Source organism: Xiphophorus hellerii, chromosome 17 (assembly GCF_003331165.1).
Source record: "Xiphophorus hellerii strain 12219 chromosome 17, Xiphophorus_hellerii-4.1, whole genome shotgun sequence".
Taxonomy (NCBI): Eukaryota; Metazoa; Chordata; class Actinopteri; order Cyprinodontiformes; family Poeciliidae; genus Xiphophorus; species Xiphophorus hellerii.
Window position 1 is genome coordinate 20388406 of NC_045688.1, and position 25909 is coordinate 20414314.

The window sequence follows — 25909 nt, forward strand, 5'->3', positions numbered from 1 at the left end:
TTCCTTTTAATTCATGTAAACCACTTTGAATTGCCTTGTTGCTGAAAACCTGCTATATAAATAAAATTACCTTACCTATTAGCAGTTCCACAAATCATTTTGATAAACATTAACTTAAGAGACATGAAAGCATACCTATATCTTGGCTTTTTTTTCTATTCGTCATCTTTCTTTCCTCTGTCCTTGAAGGTTAAGTCCTTTTTTTGCTACATTGTTTTGCTAACTAATCTTCCACGGTTATGTGGAGGATTGGAAGTGTTCTGCACATTGAACGGCAGCTCATGTTACTGGTGAAGTGTGACTGGTGAAGTGTGACAGCCACCAGTGGACCTCCAAAAGCAATTTGTTTTTAAATTTTTCTCTTTGTCCATAAAAATAATGATTTCTACATACATTATCACAAATATATTACTGTAAAAACAAATCACAACTTTAAAATGAAATTGTGTGTTTTTCTTATTATAATGACGTAGAAATCTTTACTAAAAAAAAAATCAGCTCAACTTAGGGGGCCCCTAAGTGGCTCCGTGGCCCTAATTGGCTGCTTAGTTCATACATGACTTGGGCCGGCCCTACAATGCAGGGCCACGGTATGGCATATGTACCAGTTTGAATTTTTCTAAAATCATATCACTCACCAGTAATTTTGTTAATTTCTTCAAAGATTTTCTGTTTAATCAAGGATCACTTGAGATTTGAAATCTATAGAAATAAAAGGCATATTTTTAAGTTTCCTTATACTTATCCATATTTTGATTATAAACAAAACACTTTGCTATCTCTACTTGCTTTGAAAATAGTAAAAAAAATTACTACATTTATTAGCTATAGGTTAAACAATAATGACGTCAAACTTTTATAGCGCGATTCAAGACCATTAAGACACCCCATAATAAAATCAGTCATTCCCATTCACACACATTCACACTCTGATGGTAATAAGCTGCTGGATTGCAACAACAGCTTCAGCTTGACAGAAACTGGTTGAAGGAAATTACATGTTGTTGTAACTCATAAATTTAGATTCTTCAAAGAGTTATTGAAGATCATGATGGCTGTTGGCAGGAAAGATCTTGTGCAGTGGTCTGTACTGCACTGAATCTGAAGAAGCCTCTGAATGAAGATGCTCTACCATCCCAAGATAGTCTTGAAGAGGATGGTCGGTGTTATAAATAATTTTCTTGATCCTATTAAGAATACTCTTTCATCACTATTTCCAGAGATTCCACAGTCGTCCCTTGAACAGAACAAGCCTTCTTTATCAGGCTGTTGAGCCTGTTTGGGTCTCTGGCTCTGATGCTGCTGCCCCAACAACGTACAGAAGAAGAGATGACACTCTCAACAACAGACTTACAGAAGATCTGCAGCATCTTGCTGCAAACCTTGAAGGATCTTAGCTTCCTCAAAGAAGTACAGTCTGCTCTGTCTCTTATAGATGCTTCACCGTTGTGTCTCCAGTCCAGTCTGTTGTCCAGATGAACAGAGAGGTATTTATATTCCTCAACCACCTCCACTTCTTCTCCCATGATGGAAACAGGGTTTGATCTCCTGAAATCAACAATCATCTTCTTTGTTTTGCTCACTTTTAAGATGAGATGATTGTTCTCAACAACACAGATGTTGCTTTGACATCCAATTTCACTTCAAGATTGTGACACTGGTCATCTCCCCAAAATGAAAATCTCAAAATATTTTTATAAGAGGTTACATTTTTTAAAACATGGTTACGTTCTTCCTTTTGAGCCTTATTTTAATTTTGAAACAACACTATACGCACATATATCTTTTGACATATCATATATCTTCTCGCTTATAAATAAGCATGGCAGGCCAAATTGGAACCTCATTGAGGTCATGGATACTTGAAGTTTCCTCATTTGTTGTGCTTTTGCAAGACTTTTCTGTGCATTTAAAAAATATATTTATATTAAACATGAAACATTATGTTATAATTTTATTCCCATGACCACCACAAAAAAGCTTCAGGCTCAACTTTTTTTTTCTTACTTTCAGACCCGGTACTGAATGCAGCGTTTAGTAAGGATCCATAACAACCTTTATCTTTTTCAGACTATATGCCATGAGGTCATCTTCCCTCTAATGTGCTACAGAGATGAGGATGAGAGGCTGTGGCAGGAAGACCCCTATGAGTACATTCGAATGAAGTTCAGTGAGTGTTCACTGAGACAGAGACTTACAGTCAAGTCTCTGTCTAGACTTGACTGTAAAAATATGATCTATTTAACACACAGATAAAATATGTTAAAATCTGATCATTTTGTTCATTGAAACCTACCATTAAGGTTAACTGATGGCATGTGATTATAGCATAATTTGGTTTCACCTCTGTATTTTTATTCAATGAGCATATGCTATGAGTCTCAATTTACAGCAAAACCAGTAATAATAATAATAATAATAGATTTTTTTTATAATGACCTTTAGATTTTTAGATTTCAAAGGGCAAAAACAAAACAAGCAATTGTAATGGATAAAATTGCCTCAATAAATGAATAAATAAGAGATTATTATAAAATGAAAAAAAGTTGAAACCTCAGAAAATAAATGTGTTTTTGTAAAACTTTCAGTTTGATTTAATCCCGCTGCTCTGCTGCCTCTAGATGATCTGGTTGTTTTTTCTTGTGTATTTCTTTATTGCAGACATCTATGACGACCATTCCCTTCCAGCAACCGCTGCACAGAGTCTCCTGTGTAAAGCTGCTCGCAAGAGAAAAGAGGTCAGGAAGATTGTGGGCCTTTGGTGCAAATATTGCACAGTTCAGGTTGGCCTGGTAAAAGAATTAACTCCATAGACATTTTCAGTTTTTTTAGATGAAGCTGAAGAGGCAATATTGAAAATGAAATTAAGTGCTGGAAAATAAAGATACATGATCAAAGAATGCATGGATAAAGCTACAGTAAGTAACTTTTATGAAAAAAAAGAAGTTTTTTACATATTTGATAAAGCGATCACTCTGAGAGTATGGTGAAAAACAGATAATCTATAAAAAAAATCAAGCTACTCTGCCTTTTCCCATTGCTCCCAGTACTAACTGCAGAAATACACCACTCTGTCAGATATGACCGATTACGGCCAGTAGTTGTTTTTCTGCCATTAGTCCATTAAGCAGCGTGCACACAGGATTGATTGTCAGCGTTAAGGCCTTCCTCCTATCTCTGATTGGTTCTTTTTGACTGGCAGTTATGCCACATTTTTGCAGATTGCAACAGTAGCAAGGTGGAGAGAAGGTGGAGCTTGACTTATTTTTCCAGAAATTATCTGTCTCATACCATACTTTCCCCACATAGTGACAGTTTTAGCAAATATGTAAAAAACAATTTTTTGCTTAGATGATGGTGGTAGGAGTTTGTCCCTCAATTGGTGTGTTGTTAGTTCAATTATCGCTTTGTCCGCCTCTCGTTGTGTCCTTGGGCAAGACACTTACCTGCTGGTGGTCAGAGGGCCCGGTAGCGTGGTGCATGGCAACCATGCCTCTGTCAGACTGCCCCAGGATCGCTAACTATTTTCCCCAAATATTATCCTATTGATATGAAACCTATACCAGCAATTCATAGAACATGTTTGATTATGTAGAAAAAGTTATTTCACTCTTAGCTTTTTATTTCTTCAAATTAGGAGGGGGACCCATTTTTTGGCAAAGCTAATTATTAGGCTGCCAATATAGGCATCCCCTATCTATTTTTCCCACATATTGTTCTATTGGTATGAAACTCATACCCTTAGCTCAGAGAACAAGTGTGATTATTTAGAAAAGTTATTTCACTCTTAACTCTTTATTTGTGCAAGTTAAGAGGAGGATGCATTTTTTGGCACAGCTAATTATTACTATGCAAGCCGATATATGCCCTGTCTATTTCCCCCAAATATTATCCTATTGATATGAAACTCATACCAGGAGCTCAGAGAACATGTGTCATTAGGCAGAAAAGCTTAGATCTTTCTTAGCCCTCTATTTGTCTGAGTTAGCAGGAGATGCATATTTGGCACAGCAAATTTAGCCTGCCGATATTTGCATGCCCTGTTTTTCAGCTCAAAAGGTTTCATACAGATATGAATGTCACACTGGTAGCTCAGATTATATGTGTCATTATCTAGAAAATTTCATATAACACATTACCATCCAATATTTTCACATTGCAGGGCATGCATTCTGGAAAGGGACCTTTGGAGGCCCCAATGACCTTCAGGGCATGCAATTCTCAGCAGGCGTGCATTTCTCGGCATAACACCGATTATTTGCCATAATGTAAGCTCAAAGTGCAACGATACAATTAGCATACCAAAGGACTGTGTTAAAAATAATAATGGATAAGTGGCTTAAAACCGGATCATTCAAAAGAAAAGCTGCAGATACCGGTGGAAAGAAAACAACTCCAGGACTATTTATATGATCAAAGGAAGCGAAGTTACAGCCGCTGAGTGTTGATGTGTCGTTCACTAGCAATTTGTTCACCGCTCTATGCGGTGAGCGGTAGGACTCGTCTCAGTTAGTGAGAACTGTTCTTTGTTTTTTAGGACTTTGCTTGCTCATGATGCTCTGCTTACACGTCAACAACTATTGTTATTTTGATTTAATAGATAAATACAATTGATAGAAATGGGTTTATTATTTTTGTATTTAATAGTGCAGAAAAAGATTCAAGTCTATTTTTCTTTAATTGTGGTTCTAAATCACAAATAGCCCTAAATGTTATTAATGCACACAACACTTGGTAGTAAAGAACAACTTCTTTTTCTATTTCCATGTGTTTGATATCATTAGAAAACGTAAGACTCCACACTTTCAGAATCTGTGAATAACTCAAAATGCCCAAGTAGACCTGTTCATGTCTTTGTCGTGGCCAGTCACATTTGCTAAACAGCACCACTCTTTTAATTAGGATGAACAAAGAAAACAACAATACATGAGTTAAGAGAGTAGTATTTTAATATAAGGTTGCATCATATATGAAGATGTGTTATCGCAGGGCAATTTCAGGTTAGATGGTCTGCGAGTGTTTGTTAAATGGGAATTGTGGTCCTCAGACTGAAAAAGTTTGAGAAACACTGATGTGATGTAAGGGAAATACCTTGCATTTCATTACAGTTGAACTATGAAATTACCCTCAGAAACTAATCAAAAGAGACATTTAAGTCAGAAATATGGTGGTCTTCCAACTTCTATTGTTGTCTCAAATTAGTGATAATCAATCTGAATAAAGTAAAACTTTACTCAGAAGCTGTATCCAAAGCAACACCTGTAGAGCTCCAGGCTCCATATCTTCCTCAACTTCTTTTCAACCCTACTCTTCATTCTTACTACTTTCTGTTGTAGTTTGGTTTTTCTACTCTTCCAGCCTGAAGCGACTGCTTCTTTCTGTTTAGGTTCAAGTTTATTTGAATCACAGATGCTGAGTTGTTGCTACAGCAAGTAAAAAAGAGGCAGAAACACAAAAACTAAAACATATTAAGGAATTATGCTTACCTGACATTTGAAATAGACAAATAACCTTCCATAAGGTTCCAGTGCTTGACTAACCAAAGGGCTTGAAAGCCAGCAGTCAGTGATCAAAAGAGAGTGATCATCTCTTTTCAAATCATCATATTAATGTTGAATAAAAGTGACTCAAGAATGTCGCCTTCAGGAACCCCAAGTCTAATCTGTCAAAATTTAGCACGAATAATTGAAAACAAACTTCCGGGGATACTTTGTAGGCGGAACTCCTTTGTTTGTTTATCTGAGAAAATCCACAATAAATTTAAACTTGTACATTTAACTCTCTCTTTTTTTTAAGTCATGTAAGTTGTATTCTACTTTGAAAAAAGAGCAGTTGAACTCAGTCATGAAAAGTACAAAATTAAACTACATTTATTTCTATAATGAATGGATACAGACTTTGGGCCTAATCCATAAATAAAGATGTTCAGAAAGGTTTGACTTTGCATGTTTTCAAAACATAACTTGAAGTTGATGGTTTCTGCTTGTCAGATTCTCCCTCAGATGATGGCGTTCTGCCACAAAATCCTGGCAGACCCCTCTACTGACCCCCGGAGTAAGGATGGAGCACTGCACTGCATTGGAGCTCTTGCTGAGCTCTTACTAAAGGTATATGAGAGTCCAGTTCTGTTACTCATTTAGAAAATATGACTGAGTAAATCCTGATACACATATTTGAGGTATTGTGTGTTAAATCTCATCTCAAAGAAGAGAATATACAGGGAGCAGATGGAGTCAATGCTGCAAAACTATGTGTTTCCACTGCTCAATTCTCCAATGGGTTACCTTCGAGCCAGGGTGAGTAATGGTCCCATCCATTCACCCAGTTTTCCTTTTTTGGAAAAGCTGATCTTAGTCTTTCAAAAATACTGTGAGTGGATTATACAAACCTGGACTTTTCTGCTGTGATCTACCAGTCATGTTGGGTGCTGCATTGCTTCAGCCCACTGTGTTTCCATAACGAGCTGGTACTTAGGAACGCAGTGGAGCTGGTCAGACAAGACCTTATAGACGACAAAGAGATGCCTGTTAAGGTGGAAGCAGCCATTGCTTTGCAGACACTTGTGAGCAACCAGGAGCAAGGTGCATTAACCAACATTTTGAATGTTATAAGTTTTATGATTAAAGGAAAAAGCACAATCCTTACACTGCAACCTCTGCTCTGTGTGTAGCCAAAATGTACATCAGGCCATGCATTCGCCAGGTGATGCAGGAGCTTCTACATGTGGTTAGAGAGACGGAGAATGATGACCTTACCAACGTCATTCAGAAGATGATTTGTGAATACAACCAAGAGATGGCTGCTATAGCAGTGGACATGACACAAAACTTGGTAGGAACAAGTTCTGTAAGTGTGTTAGACGTTGTCTAGCTCTACCAAACTCTTACTGCACTGCAAGTTTTGTTTGAAGTGCATCTGACCTCTAGTTGGTGGAGAAGCACCATTCAATTTGAGTCATTTTTTTCCCACCATAATTCATTAAATAAAGCAAAACTAAGAACTCACAATTTATGTTGTATAAATGGGTGAACCAATATTTGATGCACTTTTTTTAGTTCAGTTAAAATTATAGAGTCAATTTTAAAACATAAATGGGGAGAATGTAATTCCTTTATATTGTTATGGCTTCACAATAACTACCTCTTTCAAAAAAAAACTGCTGCAGATTTTTCTGTGTTTATGAAAGTAGTAATATTGACTCTTTGAAACTATTTCACCTAATCATGTTGAGGTGCCATGATCGATGTCTGAGAAGTGTGGTATGAGGATGTCGACTGATTGTTTTCCCATGTTGTTTTATAGCCATGGCCTCTAGTTGTTCAACTCAAGCTAATTTGTCTGTGGAAGTAGCACACCTAGTTGGGGCTCATAGACAGCTGTATTTACAAACGCTGGAGATAGCCAATCCATACCCTCCCATAATGTCACTGTGTCATAATGGTGTTTCTCCTTTCACTGGAGCAGACTTAACAGTATCCAAAATCTAGATACTTACCAGATTTTTTCAAACATGGCTGGCTACCTAATGGCGAGGCATTTTCTGTGTAGTTACTAATGATTAGACATGTGTCCGATCCATAATCCAATATTTGATGGCATCATACTAGTCTACCTTTCTTAGTAAGTATCTGAACGTTAATCTTCTTACCTTATAAAAAGTCTTTGTGTCAAATCCACAAATACACAGACGGGTGCGAGTTCTTACAAATGATGGCTACCTCCCTGTCGTCTTTTCTTATCAAGAGGTATACGATAAAATGACAAATTTGTTTGCCTCCTTGTCTGTTTGTGAAGCTAACCGAGAAGCTCCTGATGAAAATTTTTACACTGAAATCAAATACATAAAAACATTATTAGGCTACCAGCTGTCTTGGTTTTTTGACAAGCTTCACAGAAGTTGACATCCGCATAAGTCGTCAACTCTGTCATGGCAGAGTGTGCCATTTTCTGAAGAGTGGCATCACAATAGAGGGAGCTGAGCAGACACATGGGAGGAAAATTTTCTCTAACAGTGCAAACATGACTTTGTGTTTCCTGCCACCAGGCGGAGATCTTTACCAGAGTTCTGCAGAGTGAAGAGTATGAGGAGAATGAAGACAAGACTGTGATGGCTCTGGGCATCCTTAGCACAATAGACACCATTCTTACTGTCATGGAGGACCACAAAGAGGTATCTCCCACACGCTCATACACCCACCAGTCCTCAGTAAAAAAAACATAGAAAACATAAACTGTTTAGGGATATTCATCTTTGACACTAAACATTTTTTATTCACCAAACACATTTTCTGCAGCATAATTTGTTTCCATTTTCAAATTTACTGTTGAACTAATGCCTCTCTCTCTCTCTTCAATCAGACACTTGATGTGATTGACACTTATTTTTGGCTTTAAAGCCAGACTGAGTCCTGCTATTTCTGTTGTTTATCCTCAGGCTTTTTATTATTTTATGTCATTTACTTTTCTTTGGGATAAAGTTTACTTAAATTAAATTTTTTTCTGTTAATTAGCCTGCAATATCTCGGGAAACACACTTTTATTCAGACTTGCCACTTAAATGTTACTTACTTTTTTGACATGATTTATAAATAATTAATACTTTAGCTGTTTTAATAAACTAAATCTGTTCAAAATAACACAGCTGAATGACCTGTATGCATGGTAATCTATGTATATAAAGCATTTGCATAATGCAATCTCAACACTGAAACTATTTCTTCTCTAGATCACTCAGCAGCTGGAAGGGATCTGTTTGCAGGTGATTGGCCTGGTGCTGCAGAAGCCCATCATAGGTATGGCAGGTGTGTGTTCACAGGAGGTGTTGTGTTTTTTATTCTTTTCTTAAGAACATAGATCCAGTTCAGCATCAGGTTTACTCTCTGTTGAAGTGGAAGAATATGAAACTATTATTAATATTATATTTGTGACAGTCCCAGTACACTGAGTATTAAGCAACAGATTTGTGAGAGTAGGCAGCAACTTTCATATATAGTATAAACTGAATAAGTTTATATAAGCAACAGTGCTTATATAAACTTATTCAGAATTTGTCTCAAGTAGACTATAGTCTTAATCTCACCCATGCTGGTTGATGCATAGTCTACTCGTGATAAATGGACCAATGTTGTGCTTATCTAGCTAACCTAGTCAGATTCACTTTTCAAAATACTTTTATACACAAGCCACATTCACTCAGCCAATATCACTAATGTGCACACATTCAAACACTTGTACACAGATCAGTAGGCAACTTGGAGTTAGTGACTTGCCCAAATGTGACCAACTGGTAGAACTGAACCTAGGACTCTGATGGCGATGTTACTCCTCCATCTAAACACTTTGCAAACAAAAGTCCATCCATCCATCCATCCTTCCATCCATCCATCCATCCATCCATCCACCCACCCACCCATCCATCCATCCATCCATCCATCCATCCATCCATCAATCAATCAGGGTCGGGTCGCGTCGCGTCGCGGGGTGAGTAACTTCAGAAGGGAGGCCCAGACTTCCCTCTCCCCAGCCACTTCTTCCAGCTCTTCCGGGGGAATCCCGAGGCGTTCCCAGGCCAGCCGAGAGACACAGTCCCTCCAGCGTGTCCTGGGTCTTCCCCGGGGCCTCCTCCCGGTGGGACGTGCCCAGAACACCTCACCAGGGAGGCGTCCAGGAGGCGTTCTGACCAGATGCCCGAGCCACCTCAACTGGCTCCTCTCGATGTGAAGGAGCAGCGGCTCTACTCTGAGTCCCTCCCGGATGACTGAGCTTCTCACCCTATCTCTAAGGGAGAGCCCAGTCACCCTACGGAGAAAACCCATTTCGGCCGCTTGTATCCACAATCTTGTTCTTTCGGTCATGACCCAAAGCTCATGACCATAGATGAGGGTGGGAACGTAGATCGACCGGTAAATCGAGAGCCTCGCTTTTTGGCTCAGCTCTCTCTTCACCACGACGGACCGGTACAGCGCCCGCTTGACGGCAGACGCTGCGCCAATCCGCCTGTCAATCTCCCGCTCCCTTCTTCCCCCATTCGTGAACAAGATCCCGAGATACTTGAACTCCTCCACTTGGGGCAGGACACCCCCCCTGACCCGGAGAAGGCACTCTACCCTTTTCCGGCTCAAGACCATGGCCTCGGATTTGGAGGCACTGATCCTCATCCCGGCCGCTTCACACTCGGTTGCGAACCGCTACGGCGAGAGCTGCAGATCACGACCTGATGAAGCCAAAAGGACCACATCGTCTCCAAAAAGCAGAGATGAGATCCCAAGGCCACCAAATCGGATCACCTCAACACCTTGGCTGCGCCTAGAAATTCTGTCCATGAAAGTGATGAACAGAATCGGTGACAAAGGGCAGCCCTGGCGAAGTCCAACTCTCACCGGAAACGAGCCCCACCTACTGCCGGCAATGCGGACCAGACTCTGACTCCGGTTATACAGGGACCTGACAGCCCGTATCAAAGGGCCCGGTACCCCATACTCCCGGAGAACCCCCCACAGTGCTCCCCGAGGGACACGGTCGAACGCCTTCTCCAAGTCCACAAAACACATGTAGACTGGTTGGGCGAACTCCCATGCATCCTCCAGGACCCTGCCGAGGGTGTAGAGCTGGTCCAGTGTTCCACGACCAGGACGAAAACCACACTGCCCTTCCTGAATCCGAGGTTCGACTATCCGACGGACCCTCCTCTCCAGGACCCCTGAATAGACCTTGCCAGGGAGGCTTAAGAGTGTGACCCCTCTATAATTAGAGCACACCCTCCGGTCCCCCTTTTTGAACAGGGGGACCACCACCCCAGTCTGCCAATCCAGGGGAACTGCCCCGATGTCCATGCGATATTGCAGAGTCGCGTCAGCCAACACAACCCTACAACATCCAGAGCCTTAAGGAACTCCGGGCGGATCTCATCCACCCCCGGGGCCTTGCCACCGAGGAGCTTTTTAACCACCTCGGCGACCTCAGAGATTGGAGAGCCCAACCCAGAGTCCCCAGGCTCAGCTTCCTCAATGGAAGGCATGTTGGTGGGATTGAGGAGGTCTTCGAAGTACTCTGCCCACTGGCCCACAACGTCCCGAGTAGAGGTCAGCAGCACACCATCCCCACTATAAACAGTGTTGGTGCCGTACTGCTTCCCCCCCCTGAGACGCCGAATGGTGGACCAGAATCGCCTCGAAGCCATACAGAAGTCTTTCTCCATGGCCTCTCCAAACTCCTCCCACGCCCGAGTTTTTGCCTCAGCAACCACCCGAGCCGCATGCCGCTTCGCCCGTCGGTACCCATCAGCTGCTTCCGGAGTCCCACAGGCCAAAAAGGCCTGATAGGACTCCTTCTTCAGCCTGACGGCATCCCTCACTGAAGGTGAGGGTTGCCGGGTTCGAGGGTTGCCGCCGCGACAGGCACCGAGAAGTGGACAGCTCCGCACGTCTCTTCACCCGAGTGTCCAAGACATACGGCCGCAGATCCGATGAAACAATGACAAAGTCGATCATCGAACTGCGACCTAGGGTGTCCTGGTGCCAAGTGCACATATGGACACCCTTATGCCTGAACATGGTGTTCGTTATGGACAATCCATGACAAGCACAGAAGTCCAACAACAGAACACCGCTCGAGTTCAGATCGGGGGGGCCGTTCCTCCCAACCACGCCCCTCCAGGTCTCACTGTCATTGCCCACGTCAGCGTTGAAGTCCCCCAGCAGAACAAGGGAGTCCCCAGGAGGAGCACTCTCCAGTACCCCCTCTAAGGACTCCAAAATGGGTGGGTAATCTGAACTGTCGTTCGGCCCGTAAGCACAAACTACAGTCAGGACCCGTCCCCCCACCCGTAGGCGGAGGGAGGCTGCCCTCTCGTTCACCGGAGTAAACCCCAACGTACAGGCGCCAAGATGGGGAGCAACAAGTATGCCCACTCCTGCCCGACGCCTCTCACCTTGGGCAACTCCAGAGTGGAAGTATGTCCAGCCCCTCTCAAGGAGACTGGTTCCAGAACCAGTGCCATGCGTCGAGGTGAGACCGACTATTTCTAGCCGGAACCTCTCGACCTCACACACTAGCTCCGGCTCCTTCCCCACCAGAGAGGTGACATTCCACGTCCCAAGAGCCAGCTTCTGCAACCGAGGATCTGACCGCCAGGGTCCCCTCCCTCGGCCGCCACCCATTACACAAGGCCCCTCTCACGGGTGGTGGGCCCATGGGAGGGGGGGCCCATGTTTCCTTTTCGGGCTGAGCCCGGCCGGGCTCCATGGGTAAAAGCCCGGCCACGAGGCGCTCGCCATCGTGCCCCCCCTCCAGGCCTGGCTCCAGAGTGGGGCCCCGGTGACCCACGTCCGGGCGAGGCAACACAAAGTCCAATGGTGCCGTTCATCATTGGGGTCTTCGGGTTGCGCTTTGTCTGGTCCCTCACCTAGGACCTGTCTGCCTTGGGTGACCCTACCAGGGGCATGAAGCCCCAGACAGCATAGCTCCTAGGATCATTGGGGCACTCAAACCCCTCCACCACGATAAGGTGGCAGCCCAAGGAGAGGCAAACAAAAGTCTTTGTTAGATAACCTGCTTTATTTAGACGTGAAGCAGCTCCTAACTCCTCTTAAAGATACTAGGGCTGTTGTAAACGAATATTTTAGCAATCGATTAATCGAGTAATCGAATAAAAAAAGATCAAATAAAACATTGGTAAATCTAACATAAAGCAGTGTTACATCATTTATATCAATTGGACTCGATATCAATATCAGCCCAATTTTTCACATTTGAGCTTCCCTAACAATAACTTTTCTGTAGTTTAGAAAATTAACCTGTAACAATAATAGCTCACTTTCTAAGTTAACCTGAAGAAATTTTATACAAAAATCTGAAGTTATATTCAATTTAATAATAAAGAGGCATGCTCACAAATACGCTTATTAAAAAAAGTCTATATTCCAGCTTTTCGTTTATGTATTCATTTTCAGTCATTTTAATAGATGAACTCTCACCTTGCCCAGACATTTATAGCTTCTGTGATTATGTTAGTGACGGGATTTGACACCTTCATTTGTCACACATATCGACCAGCTGTGTACGATGCATTTCGCCATTTGTTGAGATTGGGATGATATGAAATTTATTTTCTGGTTCGTCCGTAAAGCTAAGCATCTAAAGCACAGCCGACCGCAGTGTTCAGTGTTGCTTCAGTGTTGCTTCAGTGTTCCAGTGTTTCCCACTTACCTGTATAAATTCACCTTCAGCACTCTTCTCCACCATTCACTCTGAACCTGCCACCAGGCAGCAGCTCTGGGAGGAGAAAAGACTACCGTACTTCAGGTATCGCGCCAGTCATTTTAAGGATGCTTATTGGTCCCCCGAAAAACGACAGAAACCCAGACATCAATCAATAAAATCCTCCCAGGCCGAACTTTAAAATTAGACGTTATGCTGCTACACTTAGCTTTTGTCAACAACTCATAGGTGTAAGAGACCGCTGCGCGACGCAAATAATAACCCGGCCGGAATTATTCGAGGAATCATTTCAGTCGTAAAAGATACACTTACTCAATATTCGATATACAGTAGGTATATGTCTTTCTTTCTTCCAACAGTTTTTTTTTATGAGTCGTGTTGGCTGAGCCATCCATACCATTTTTTGTGTCATTACATTTTTAGTTTACTTTGGGTCACTTATCCTCTTCCATGGACATTGCCTAAACATTCTCTCTCTCTAGCTCAGCTTTATTTAAGGTCCAAACTACTTGTCTGCATCTTCACTGTGAATTATAAATTTGTGTTTCCTGTTCTTTGCAGAGTTCTATGAGGAAATCCTGTCTCTGGCCTTTGGCCTCACCTGTCAGACCATCTCTCCTCAGATGTGGCAACTACTTGGTGTTCTTTACGAGGTCTTCCAGCACGATTGCTTTGACTACTTCACAGGTACTTGCTTATAAACCTAACAGCACGGAACAGATAGGAATGTATACTGCTTTCAAAATCTATTATAATTCCTTACAGGACAGTGATGTACTCCAAACCTTTAAACATGAAAAAAAATTTATTCTGAAATACTTTTAGAAGACTTGCTGACTTAGCTGTTAAATTTCAGACATAAGAGTTTAATTGATCCAAAAACTCTCATGAGAAAATGATTTCAATATCAAATTGGACTTGATTTTTTATTTAGATTAAATTAATTACAGTTGTAAAGTTGAGCTATTTGTTAAAAAATTCTTGGACTTGGTTATAACAGCAGCCATCTACAAGTGCAGTGTCATTGACATCACTGTTTTTATTTCATTTTCAAAATAATTTGGTTACTTTTTTCTATAATAGTGTTAAACCTTTTTGTTTTTTTTAATAGTTGATCAATTTTATTTGTGTTGCAGATATGATGCCTCTTTTGCACAACTATGTTACTGTGGACACAGATATGCTCCTGTCCAACCCAAAGCACTTAGAGGTCATCTACAGTATGTGCAAAAAGGTAAGACTGGAAAAACGTTTTGCTGCTGTGCATTGTGTTGGTCCCTGCCTGCCTGATGACGTTTAACATCGTCTCCATCCTAACATCCTGCAGGTGCTGACTCTGGACGCTGGTGATGATGCAGAGTGTCATGCTGCTAAACTTTTAGAAGTGATCATTCTGCAGTGCAGAGGCAGAGGCATTGAGCAGGTCAGAAGCAGCTCCATACCCATGTATTTATGTGGAGACATTTTAAAATGACATTTTATGCTGCTCCTCATTCTTTAATTTTAGAAACCACCATATTAAAGAATTTTTATATATATTTTATTTTCAACTGTTCACCTGGACAAAAAAGTAGTCAGAAAAAACTCCCCGTTTCCTCACCATCAGCACTTCCACCTACTCTTTTTTCTTGATGTTTAGGAAAAGACCAAAGGTATGGTTAACATCCACGTTTGTGTATTTTCTGCTCTAGTGTATCCCTCTGTTTGTGGAGGCAGTGCTGGAACGTTTGATGCGGGGGGTGAAGTCCAGCGAGCTGAGGACCATGTGTCTGCAGGTGGTCATTGCTGCCCTGTATTACAACCCAGCTCTGCTCATTCAGACTTTGGACAACATGCACTTTCCTCACAGCCCACAGCCCATTACAGCCCACTTCATCAACCAGTGGATAAATGACACTGAATTCTTCCTGGGGTAAGGGTAGAATCAGCATGAAAGCATCACATCTTCTATGTCCTTATTTAATAAGTAGTATAAAAATGTTCACTAGATGCTTTTTTACCTATTGTGAATTATTCATTGCACAAGTTCAATTCCTATATTGGCCAGGTGAGTGCAGTAGAATACTACAATAATACATTTTATAATGAGAGTTGCTTAATTTTCAATAGCACACTACCTTGTGTAATGAGTTGAAAAGCAAATTTCATGTTCATTTAAAAGTATCTTTCTATTTGGATTTATTATCTTTCACACACAGAGAACTTTATCTATGTGTATGCTTTTCAAACATTGGAAAGACATTTTACTCATTTTCCTTTTCAGTTGTGAACTGGCATGAATCTAGCTTACCACAGCTGGATTCATGCTCATAATAAATGATCTGTACTTGTTCAAATCCAGAGAATCCCAAAGCGCCTCACACTGCATTCAGTCATTGACCCATTCACTTACAGATTCACATGTTGATGGTGGCAAGTTAGTGGAATGTAACCACTGCTCTTGGGCAGTCTTGACAGAAGTGAAACTGTCCTCCACTGGGCTCTCTGACCACCACAAGTAGACAAGGCAGGTGAAATCTCTTGCTCAAGGACACACCAACAGAGATCGACATAGTCAAGGCTGTAACCGGCACAGGATAAACTCCTACGACCATCGACACCATTGCAGCATGACCAAAATTGTAATATGTGTTTTTTTTTTAGAAAGGTTTCAAAGTTCTTTAGCTCTGCCACATTCTTACTTATTATGTGATGCAGACCTATAGGTCTGGATGCTGCTACAGAAATCAGCAGTCTGATTCATCTAATCAGACTTCCTTCTTCCATCGCTCCATGGCTCTGGTTCAGTTGGTGCTTTCATCATCAAACATTGTTCTCTTGTACTCCTCGAGGCGTGAGTCAGTTTTAAGCTGCACAGACCTATATTTACTAGTGCTTTCTGTTCTGTCTTCTTCTGTTCTTTTCGCAGGTTTACAGTTGTATTGTAGATTCTGTCAGGTGCAGACTGTCCACTGGCTGCACTCATTGACCTTTATCAAACCTACTCCAATATTTACTCCTTCTGATCTTTCTCCTCCTTTCAGCTCTCACAGGCTGTTTACTTGCTATCTAATACCACTGCCATGCCAGTGACATGCCCCTAGATACCCATACACACCCGACATTTATTGTTGAGCAGTCCAATTTGAAGTTTTTGCCTACTTCTCTCCTCAGATTCCATGACCGTAAGATGTGCATCATCGGTTTGACCATGTTGATGGAGCTCCCCAGCCGACCGACAGCGCTGGAAAGAGTAGCTGGTCAGATCATCCCTTCCATCCTGCTCCTTTTCCTGGGTCTCAAACACATGTATGCATCCCGTCTCATCAACAAGCCAGACCTGCTTGCCCATGCAGCGGCTCATGATGAAGATCAAAATGGTAAAAAAAAAAAAAAAGGACATAGCTGAGACTAAACACATGAAGTGCCATTTTATTAAAACTTTTTTAATTTAAATGCATGTTTCACTTGAGGATCCATGATGATGACTACAGTGAGTGATTCATTTTGTCTGTGAGCAGAAGAGATCCCCAGTGATGAAGATGAGGTGAATGAAAGCCAAAATACCATACATCATCAGTCCAGCATGGCAGCAGGCCAGGGAGGTGACAACGACGATAATGATGATGAGGATGACTACTGGGATGAAGATGCTTTTGAGGGAACACCCCTTGAGGAATACAGCACGCCTCTGGACTATGACAACGGAGAGGACGAGTACCAGGTCTTCACCTCCGCCCTGCTAAGTAAGTTATGATTCATAAGTAAGTCATGTTTGTGTCTGAATAAGACACAAGCAAAGGGACACACTTCCTTTTTTCATAAAACATCCCCACCATCTTTTTTTCACTGTTCTGCAATACCTAATAAATGAAAATGGATTGTCTCCCCTCCCAGGATATTTTTTTAATAAATACATATTCCAATCCCCTTATTTATATTTATATTTATATTGTATATATTTCTTACACTGTTTGCACTATTTTTGGAGTGGACTTTCATTTCATTGTGCATGTGCACAGTGACAAACAACTACAAGTTCAAGAAGAAAGATAACCAATCTCTAGCAATGCTTTAATGACTGTTGACATATACTGTGGATCCCAGAGAAGGTTCCTGCAGTCAAAATGCAAATGGCTGTTTGCTTGTGTCTTACTTTATAGGTTTCTTAATCCACACCTCTGTACTGTCTACTGTTCAATCTACAAAGAATTCCACATGTGATTCTATATTATATTAAATTACATTGACATAACTGGACAGTTATTCAAACAGTTTTGAATATTTCATGTGTCATTTAGCCAACTCCTTTACCTGAACAACCCACAGGCAGTCACTACTGCCTGTGGGTTGTTCAGGTAAAGATAGTGTAGATATGTATCTACTCTTTGGATAAATATCTAAGTAAACCAGTGATTCTAAACCTGTTTTTCACAAATCTCTCAGTAAATCCTAAGGTTTCTGAATACCACCATCCTTATATGCAGTAATACAACAGGAGTGTGTGTCTGTGTGGGGTGGGGGTGCATGTTTCAGGAATTCAGAACAGCAATGCTCCCTGGTACCAGTGTTTGATGGCTCCACTTAGTGACGATCAGAAAAAACAACTCCAGGAAATCTACAGCATCTCACAGCAGAGAAGGAGCACCGCTGCCAAGGGCCACTGGTGAGATAACCAAAGCAGAGGTGGATTCAGAGAAGAGCAGAGCTTCAGACTTCCTGTTAAAAAACTTGCTCTGTTATGATGTTCAGTGATTTTAATTTCTCTGCCACTATCAGGGCCTCTGGTCCTACAGCAGCTTTCTGAAAACCTCTCCTGGGCTTTGATTTCATTTATTTATTCCAAACAGGTTTTTCAAAACAAGAAAAAAACAATCAGTAGGACAGATTAAACATGTGCATACATAATCAAGAACAAAATTACTTGTTTACCGCTATTTTTCTGTTTGAAAAGCAGTATGAAGAAGCGAACTCTTATTTAATCCTACCCTTATTCTCAATTACTTAGCAACAGGATGACAGAGTTCTTTTCTACTCTGTTGAGTTTGACCTTCCCATGAACTTTTGTGTTTTCAGAGCACCGAGGAGACAAATGTCCTGCTATATCAAAGCACTGGGTCAAAATAAAAATAAAAAATAAAAAAGAAGAGTAAAGAGAAGCTGACCTGACTTGAACTATGATTTCTGTTCAGTCTGCTGTTTAAGAACAGATCAACCCATATCAGGTGAGCGGGATTCAAACAAAACCAGATTGGATGAGGCTGGACTTGGGAGAGTTAAGGACCTGATGCACTGCTGTAATCTTCCTAGCACCACAGGATTGCTGTTCTAACTGTATATGTGTGTGAGGACATCTATAAATCTAATTGTATGTGACCAGCAGAATCCCTGCAGATATTTTGTGTGTGTAGTCCCATTTTTTCTGTGGTGAAAGATCAGTCCTTGTGTCTGAGAACCTATACAGCATGAAGTCATCTCACAATGTGTCTTTACACTGTGAGCTTGTCTTTGTCTCTGTTCCTGAACATGCATCATCTCATGAAGCAAACCGCCATTTCCAGCAGGACACTGTGTGTACTGTGTCCAGGACAAATGTTCACACACCTTTAGCTGGGATCTTCATTTTTAAATGTTTGGAGACAGAAATATTTCAGGAGGCAATTTTCTCTTTGTTTTGTATTTTTGTAAAATTCTTCAGTTAATTTGGCTAATCTGAGAAAATCCAAAAATTCTCGTAACACTCTGCTGACTTGGTTTGGTTGTGTTTGTACTCCTGCAACTATATTTTGCTCAATATTAAAATTAATTCATCAGTCCTAAATGTACAAAATGTGAGGGTCAAATAGTAAGCAAGAACAACTGTTCAAATATTTCTTTGCAGTCCTGGGAAAGATGGAATAAAATAAATTCATCTTTCGTAGGAGCATTATGTCACACTTGGAATATTTCAACACTTTCAACTTTTATTTTGTGTAACTCAGAATGGTTGGTTTATTTCTGTCACTAGAAGGTGCTACTAATACATGTTGATGGTTGTTTGACATTAATATGAGAGAACTTTGTGTTTTTAATATTAAACCATTAAATATTTGTCAGCATTTCCTTTGAACTGCATGACTTGGGGTTAAACGTTTTGGGCCTCCTTCCACAAGGTTCTCACAACTGTGAATATTATGTTCTTCAGTGAAGTGAAGTATATTTTTGACTTCATATTTCAGCAACAGGGCATTTCAAAGTGCTTTACACATTAAAACTATAATACAGTGACCAATTATGAAACAAGCAATAAATATGAGATTTTGTCAAAATGTGATATTGTGAAGAATAGCCATAATCAAACATGCAACAAATACATTGATCACTTCTAGTTATTATTAATCAGCCTGTTCCAGATTTGTGGGGTGTAAAAATTGAATGCTGCTTTTCCTTGTTTGGTTCTGTGGGTACAGAGTAGACTTGAACCAGAAGACCTGAGTGGTCTGGAAGGTTTTTACAACATTGCATTTTGGTGCCAAGTCATTCAGTGATTTATAAACTAACAACACTATTTTAAAGTCTATTCTTTACTTCGTTTTAGTTAGGACGCTAGCTGCAGCGTTCTAAATCAGCTGACTTTATGCAGGTCTGTGAAGACACTGTTGAAGTAATCAACTCTACTGATAGGTATTTTTTCAAACCTACATAAAAAGAGAACCACAGACAACGTTTATTAACCAAGCTTCTGCAGAAGGAGAAAACATAGCAAACCACTTCTCCAAGGTGGAGAAGTGGAGAAGTTCTGCGTTCTGACTCCCTGCAGCAGAGCCTGTCTTTTTATTAAGCAGGAGAAAGAAGGGAGTCAAGAGTGAAATTTGGGAGAGTGATGAATCAAAGAATGGCTATTCTCAAACAAGGAAGAACTACATTCTACACACAAGTAGTTTAAGGAGTAACCCAAGATAAGAAGCAGCTGCACCTTCAAGGTTTAGGGAAAAAGCAAGTTTTGTCTTTCACACGGTTTAACAAATTCCTCCTCTCTGGGGTGTGAATACTAAACCTATGAATGAAAAGCAAACGTAACTACTTATGTAAGAATGATAACAAAACATAATTATTCTAACATCTACTAAAGATAAACACATGGATGAATTCCTCTAGATTTTTGGGACGTTAGTCCTTTAATCTTAGAAATGTTGTTAAGGGATTAGAAGGTCAACTTTGTAAGCAGTGTCCTGCCACTGAGAAGCCAGTGGCAGGACACTTTTGTGAGAGCATCACACTTAAAGTGAAACATGGTGATAGTTTGATTTTTTTTTATTTTTTTTTTATGTTTTGCTTCCTTAAAACCTGGACAATTTATCATATTTAATGGACTCAAGAATTTTGCAGAAAAGGAGAGTGGACAAAAATCCTCAGTGGTGTTAAAAGACTCATTCCCAATTAGTGCAAACTTTTTGTCAGTTGTTGCTGCTATGGCTGGAATAACTATAGATTCAGTAGGCCAAATTCTTCCAAAGGGTCATGTTGGTTTGGATAATGTTTTTCTCCTAATAAAAAAGGGTTACCCTCTCCTTGGGCTGCCACCTTATCGTGGTGGAGGGGTTTGAGTGCCCCAATGATCCTAGGAGCTATGCTGTCTGGGGCTTCATGCCCCTGGTAGGGTCACCCAAGGCAGACAGGTCCTAGGTGAGGGACCAGACGAAGCGCAGCCCGAAGACCCCAATGAGGAGAAAAAACATTGGACTTGGCGTTCCCTCGCCCGGACGCGGGTCACCGGGGCCCCACTCTGGAGCCAGTCCTGGAGGGGGGGAACGATGGCAAGCGCCTGGTGGCCAGGCTTTTACCCATGGAGCCCGGCTGGGCTCAGCCCGAAGAGGAAACATGGGTCCCCCCTCCCATGGGCCCACCACCCGTGAGAGGGGCCAAAGGGGTTGGGTGCATTGTGTGATGGGTGGCGGCCGAGGGAGGGGACCCTGGCGGTCCGATCCTCGGTTGCAGAAGCTGGCTCTTGGGACGTGGAATGTCACCTCTCTGGTGGGGAAGGAGCCGGAGCTAGTGTGTGAGGTCGAGAGGTTCCGGCTAGAAATAGTCGGTCTCACCTCGACGCATGGCTCTGGTTCTGGAACCAGTCTCCTTGAGAGGGGCTGGACATACTTCCACTCTGGAGTTGCCCAAGGTGAGAGGCGTCGGGCAGGAGTGGGCATACTTGTTGCTCCCCATCTTGGCGCCTGTACGTTGGGGTTTACTCCGGTGAACGAGAGGGTAGCCTCCCTCCGCCTACGGGTGGGGGGACGGGTCCTGACTGTAGTTTGTGCTTACGGGCCGAACGACAGTTCAGATTACCCACCCATTTTGGAGTCCTTAGAGGGGGTACTGGAGAGTGCTCCTCCTGGGGACTCCCTTGTTCTGCTGGGGGACTTCAACGCTGACGTGGGCAATGACAGTGAGACCTGGAGGGGCGTGGTTGGGAGGAACGGCCCCCCCGATCTGAACTCGAGCGGTGTTCTGTTGTTGGACTTCTGTGCTTGTCATGGATTGTCCATAACGAACACCATGTTCAGGCATAAGGGTGTCCATATGTGCACTTGGCACCAGGACACCCTAGGTCGCAGTTCGATGATCGACTTTGTCATTGTTTCATCGGATCTGCGGCCGTATGTCTTGGACACTCGGGTGAAGAGAGGTGCGGAGCTGTGCACTGACCACTACCTGGTGGTGAGTTGGCTCCGGTGGTGGGGGAGGAAGCCGGTCAGGCCTGGCAGGCCCAAATGTGTTGTGAGGGTCTGCTGGGAACGTCTGGCGGAATCCCCTGTGAGACGGAGCTTTAACTCCCATCTCCGGCAAAACTTCGAACACGTCCCGGGGGAGGTGGGGGACATGGAGTCTGAGTGGACCGTGTTCCGTGCCTCCATTGTTGAGGCGGCCGATCGGAGCTGTGGCCGCAAGGTTGTCGGTGCCTGTCGCGGCGGAAACCCTCGAACCCGGCAACCCTCACCTTCAGTGAGGGATGCCGTCAGGCTGAAGAAGGAGTCCTACCGGGCCTTTTTGGCCTGTGGGACTCCGGAAGCAGCTGATGGGTACCGGCAGGCGAAGCGGCATGCGGCTCGGGTGGTTGCTGAGGCAAAAACTCGGGCGTGGGAGGAGTTTGGAGAGGCCATGGAGAAAGACTTCCGTACGGCTTCGAGGCGATTCTGGTCCACCATCCGGCGTCTCAGGGGGGGGAAGCAGTACGGCACCAACACTGTTTATAGTGGGGATGGTGTGCTGCTGACCTCTACTCGGGACATTGTGGGCCGGTGGGCAGAGTACTTCGAAGACCTCCTCAATCCCACCAACATGCCTTCCATTGAAGAAGCTGAGTCTGGGGACTCTGGGTTGGGCTCTCCAATCTCTGGGGACGAGGTCGCCGAGGTGGTTAAGGACCTCCTCGGTGGCAAGGCTCCGGGGGTGGATGAGATCCGCCTGGAGTTCCTTAAGGCTCTGGATGTTGTAGGGTTGTGTTGGCTGACGCGACTCTGCAATATTGCATGGACATCGGGGGCAGTTTCCCTGGATTGGCAGACTGGGGTGGTGGTCCCTCTGTTCAAAAAGGGGGACCGGAGGGTGTGCTCTAATTATAGAGGGGTCACACTCTTAAGCCTCCCTGGCAAGGTCTAGTCAGGGGTCCTGGAGAGGAGGGTCTGTCGGATAGTCGAACCTCGGATTCAGGAAGAGCAGTGTGGTTTTCGTCCTGGTCGTGGAACACTGGACCACCTCTACACTCTCGGCAGGGTCCTGGAGGGTGCATGGGAGTTCGCCCAACCAGTCTACATGTGTTTTGTGGACTTGGAGAAGGCGTTCGACCGTGTCCCTCGGGGACCACTGTGGGGGGTTCTCCGGGAGAATGGGGTACCGGGCCCTTTGATACGGGCTGTCAGGTCCCTGTATGACCGGTGTCAGAGTCTGGTCCGCATTGCCGGCAGTAAGTCGGGCTCGTTTCCGGTGAGAGTTGGACTCCGCCAGGGCTGCCCTTTGTCACCGATTCTGTTCATCACTTTCATGGACAGAATTTCTAGGCTCAGCCAAGGTGTTGAGGGGATCCGATTTGGTGGCCTTAGGATCTCATCTCTGCTTTTTGCAGACGATGTGGTCCTACTGGCTTCATCAGGTCATGATCTGCAGCTCTCGCTGGAGCGGTTCGCAGCCGAGTGTGAAGCGGCCGGGATGGGGATCAGTGCCTCCAAATCTGAGGCCATGGCCTTGAGCCGGAAAAGGGTAGAGTGCCTTCTCCGGGTCAGGGGGGGTGTCCTGCCCCAAGTGGAGGAGTTCAAGTATCTCGGGATCTTGTTCACGAATGGGGGAAGAAGGGAGCGGGAGATCGACAGGCGGATTGGCGCAGCGTCTGCCGTCAAGCGGGCGCTGTACCGGTCCGTCGTGGTGAAGAGAGAGCTGAGCCAAAAAGCGAAGCTCTCGATTTACCGGTCGATCTACGTTCCCACCCTCATCTATGGTCATGAGCTTTGGGTCAGTACCGAAAGAACGAGATCGCGGATACAAGCGGCCGAAATGGGTTTTCTCCGTAGGGTGGCTGGGCTCTCACTTAGAGATAGGGTGAGAAGCTCAGTCATCCGGGAGGGACTCAGAGTAGAGCCGCTGCTCCTTCACATCGAGAGGAGCCAGTTGAGGTGGCTCGGGCATCTGGTCAGGATGCCTCCTGGACGCCTCCCTGGTGAGGTGTTCCGGGCACGTCCCACCGGGAGGAGGCCCCGGGGAAGACCCAGGACACGCTGGAGGGACTATGTCTCTCGGCTGACCTGGGAACGCCTCGGGATTCCCCCGGAAGAGCTAGAAGAAGTGGCCGGGGAGAGGGAAGTCTGGGCCTCCCTTCTGAAGCTGCTACCCCCGCGACCCGACCCCGGATAAGCGGAAGAAGATGGATGGATGGATGGATGGATGGAAAAAAAGGTTACATTTCTATATTTAAATATTTAATTGTCAGATGTAATACTCTACTCTTTCAAAAAAAAAAGTCATGTTATGTTCTGGAAGATGAAAATTATTATGACTTACAGATGCTAAAAAACATATGTCTGTGTATTTTATTTTATCCATAACGTGTTCCACTTAGTGAATTGCGTGACTGAAATAAATGAGCTTTTTACTGAAAAATCTAAAGCTAATTATATTAAAGTAAATGTCACTTATTTTTATAAGGGTGCATGTGGCTGTATGTATTTGTTCCTTCAGTTATTTGCAGTACAGACCCATTGAGTAAATTAGAATATTGAAAAGCCCATTTATTTTAGCTACTTTGTCACTAAGTGAAACACATTCTAAATCCCCATGTCCACTCGAATACTTCGTACTCCAGCGTGGAGAAACAGAGGCTGATCATTTGTTCTGCTGTGTTGCTGCTCATGTGGAGTCGATAAGTTGGTGGCGCTCACACTGCCTGCTCTCAGCCCTCGCCCTCGGTATGCACAGACTTCTCTACAACTGCCGCAGTTCTCAAGCCAGGGGTAGCATATATTTGCGCATGCGTAAGAAAGTCTCGAGCTCAATGAAGATGTCGCATTCAAGTGCTCCACTTTGGCTCGCAGAATTAACACTGTCACTTATACACAGCTTCCATCCAGCTCTCATCCCAATTCATCTACGTAAGGCAAGTGGCCTTATAGCTATACAGCAAAATCAACGTCATGCTGCTTTAGTTTATTAGCATTAACTTAAAACAAAGTTTTGTTTTCATATGCATTTTTACAACATTTCTCTAAATGGGGAATGAAAGCATGTAATACTAATAAACGCCGATATTGGGATCAGTGGGTTATTGAACAAATACATGGAATTAAAATCATTAATAATTAATTACTCATAATTAAAATGAGAACAGCCAATCAGCCAAATTTAATTCAGGAAAAACTGAAAGGAGTAAGTTTTACATTTTCTAGTAGGAGTATGCAGCACATGCCGGCGCTAATGTTCCAAATTGCCTACATTTTCGGACTGAACCTGAAGGCAGCACAACACATCCACACTGTCTGACCTCGGCAAACTCAGCCGCTGCCTGCCCGACGGTATGGTCGTATTTTCTGGCGTGTTTGACTTTCACCTCAGTCAAGCGGTGCCGCGGTGGAAACCAGGCCCGACATGACTGTTTCGGGGCGAGAGAAGAAAGGCCACCAGCAGGGGCGGCTGCTTCTCCAGTTGGAAGTGGCGTGGGCTGCAGCTTGCTACGTCGCGCTGCTCGTTCTGTGCTCGCTGTGCTACAGCAACTCTCTCTACGGGGAGTTAGTGCACGATGATGTGTGGGCTATCGTAAACAATCCCGATGTCCGACCGGGCTCCAGTTTGCGGAACATCTTCAGGAACGATTTCTGGGGGAAAAGGATGGCGGACAACACTAGCCACAAGTCCTACCGACCTTTATGCATCCTTACCTTCAAGTAAGTTCTCACTCCAACCCCTCGCTTTGGGTTGTTGTCACTTACGTTGTGGCTGAATTTCGTCATGTTACTACTATACCACATTCCATATCAGTGTTTTAATGAACAATTGGGAACCATTTCTCAGCGGGGACCGTAAATGCGACATAAATTGGGTTCTAAAAACTCAGTAGAAACACCGTGAAACTTAAGGGACAAACTCCACATTCTTCCAAGCGAACACCCCAAACTCTGAGGCAGGGCCGGCCCAAGCCCTCATGGGGTCCTTAGGGAAATTTGGTTTTGGGGGTCTTCTATTTCTGCTGCTA

General features: G+C 43.5%; 2 protein-coding genes across 12 annotated transcripts in view; both read left to right on the forward strand.

The window, feature by feature from the left end:
* The window catches only part of ipo8 (importin 8), a 47532-nt gene extending 28237 nt beyond the window's left edge, over positions 1–19295 (forward strand). For 4 of the 7 annotated variants that reach the window (XM_032590076.1, XM_032590079.1, XM_032590081.1 and 1 more), the window contains 16 exons: positions 2071–2170; positions 2662–2738; positions 5991–6107; positions 6207–6296; positions 6416–6581; positions 6671–6831; positions 8045–8170; positions 8726–8801; positions 13780–13905; positions 14355–14452; positions 14546–14641; positions 14910–15130; positions 16372–16577; positions 16719–16943; positions 17734–17863; positions 18274–19295. In XM_032590076.1, coding sequence (XP_032445967.1) covers positions 2071–2170; positions 2662–2738; positions 5991–6107; positions 6207–6296; positions 6416–6581; positions 6671–6831; positions 8045–8170; positions 8726–8801; positions 13780–13905; positions 14355–14452; positions 14546–14641; positions 14910–15130; positions 16372–16577; positions 16719–16943; positions 17734–17863; position 18274 — 2016 coding nt within the window. In that variant the 3' untranslated portion in view covers positions 18275–19295. Of the gene's footprint in view, positions 1–2070; positions 2171–2661; positions 2739–5990; positions 6108–6206; positions 6297–6415; positions 6582–6670; positions 6832–8044; positions 8171–8725; positions 8802–13779; positions 13906–14354; positions 14453–14545; positions 14642–14909; positions 15131–16371; positions 16578–16718; positions 16944–17713; positions 17864–18273 lie in introns of all 7 variants that reach the window. The other 3 variants (XR_004342731.1, XM_032590078.1, XM_032590077.1) reach the window with 3 other exon arrangements.
* Positions 19296–25160: 5865 nt separating this feature from the next.
* tmtc1 (transmembrane O-mannosyltransferase targeting cadherins 1) overlaps positions 25161–25909 on the forward strand; it is a 102616-nt gene continuing 101867 nt past the window's right edge. For 2 of the 5 annotated variants that reach the window (XM_032590083.1, XM_032590087.1), the window contains exon 1: positions 25163–25601. In XM_032590083.1, coding sequence (XP_032445974.1) covers positions 25306–25601 — 296 coding nt within the window. In that variant the 5' untranslated portion in view covers positions 25163–25305. Of the gene's footprint in view, positions 25602–25909 lie in introns of all 5 variants that reach the window. The other 3 variants (XM_032590085.1, XM_032590084.1, XM_032590088.1) reach the window with 3 other exon arrangements.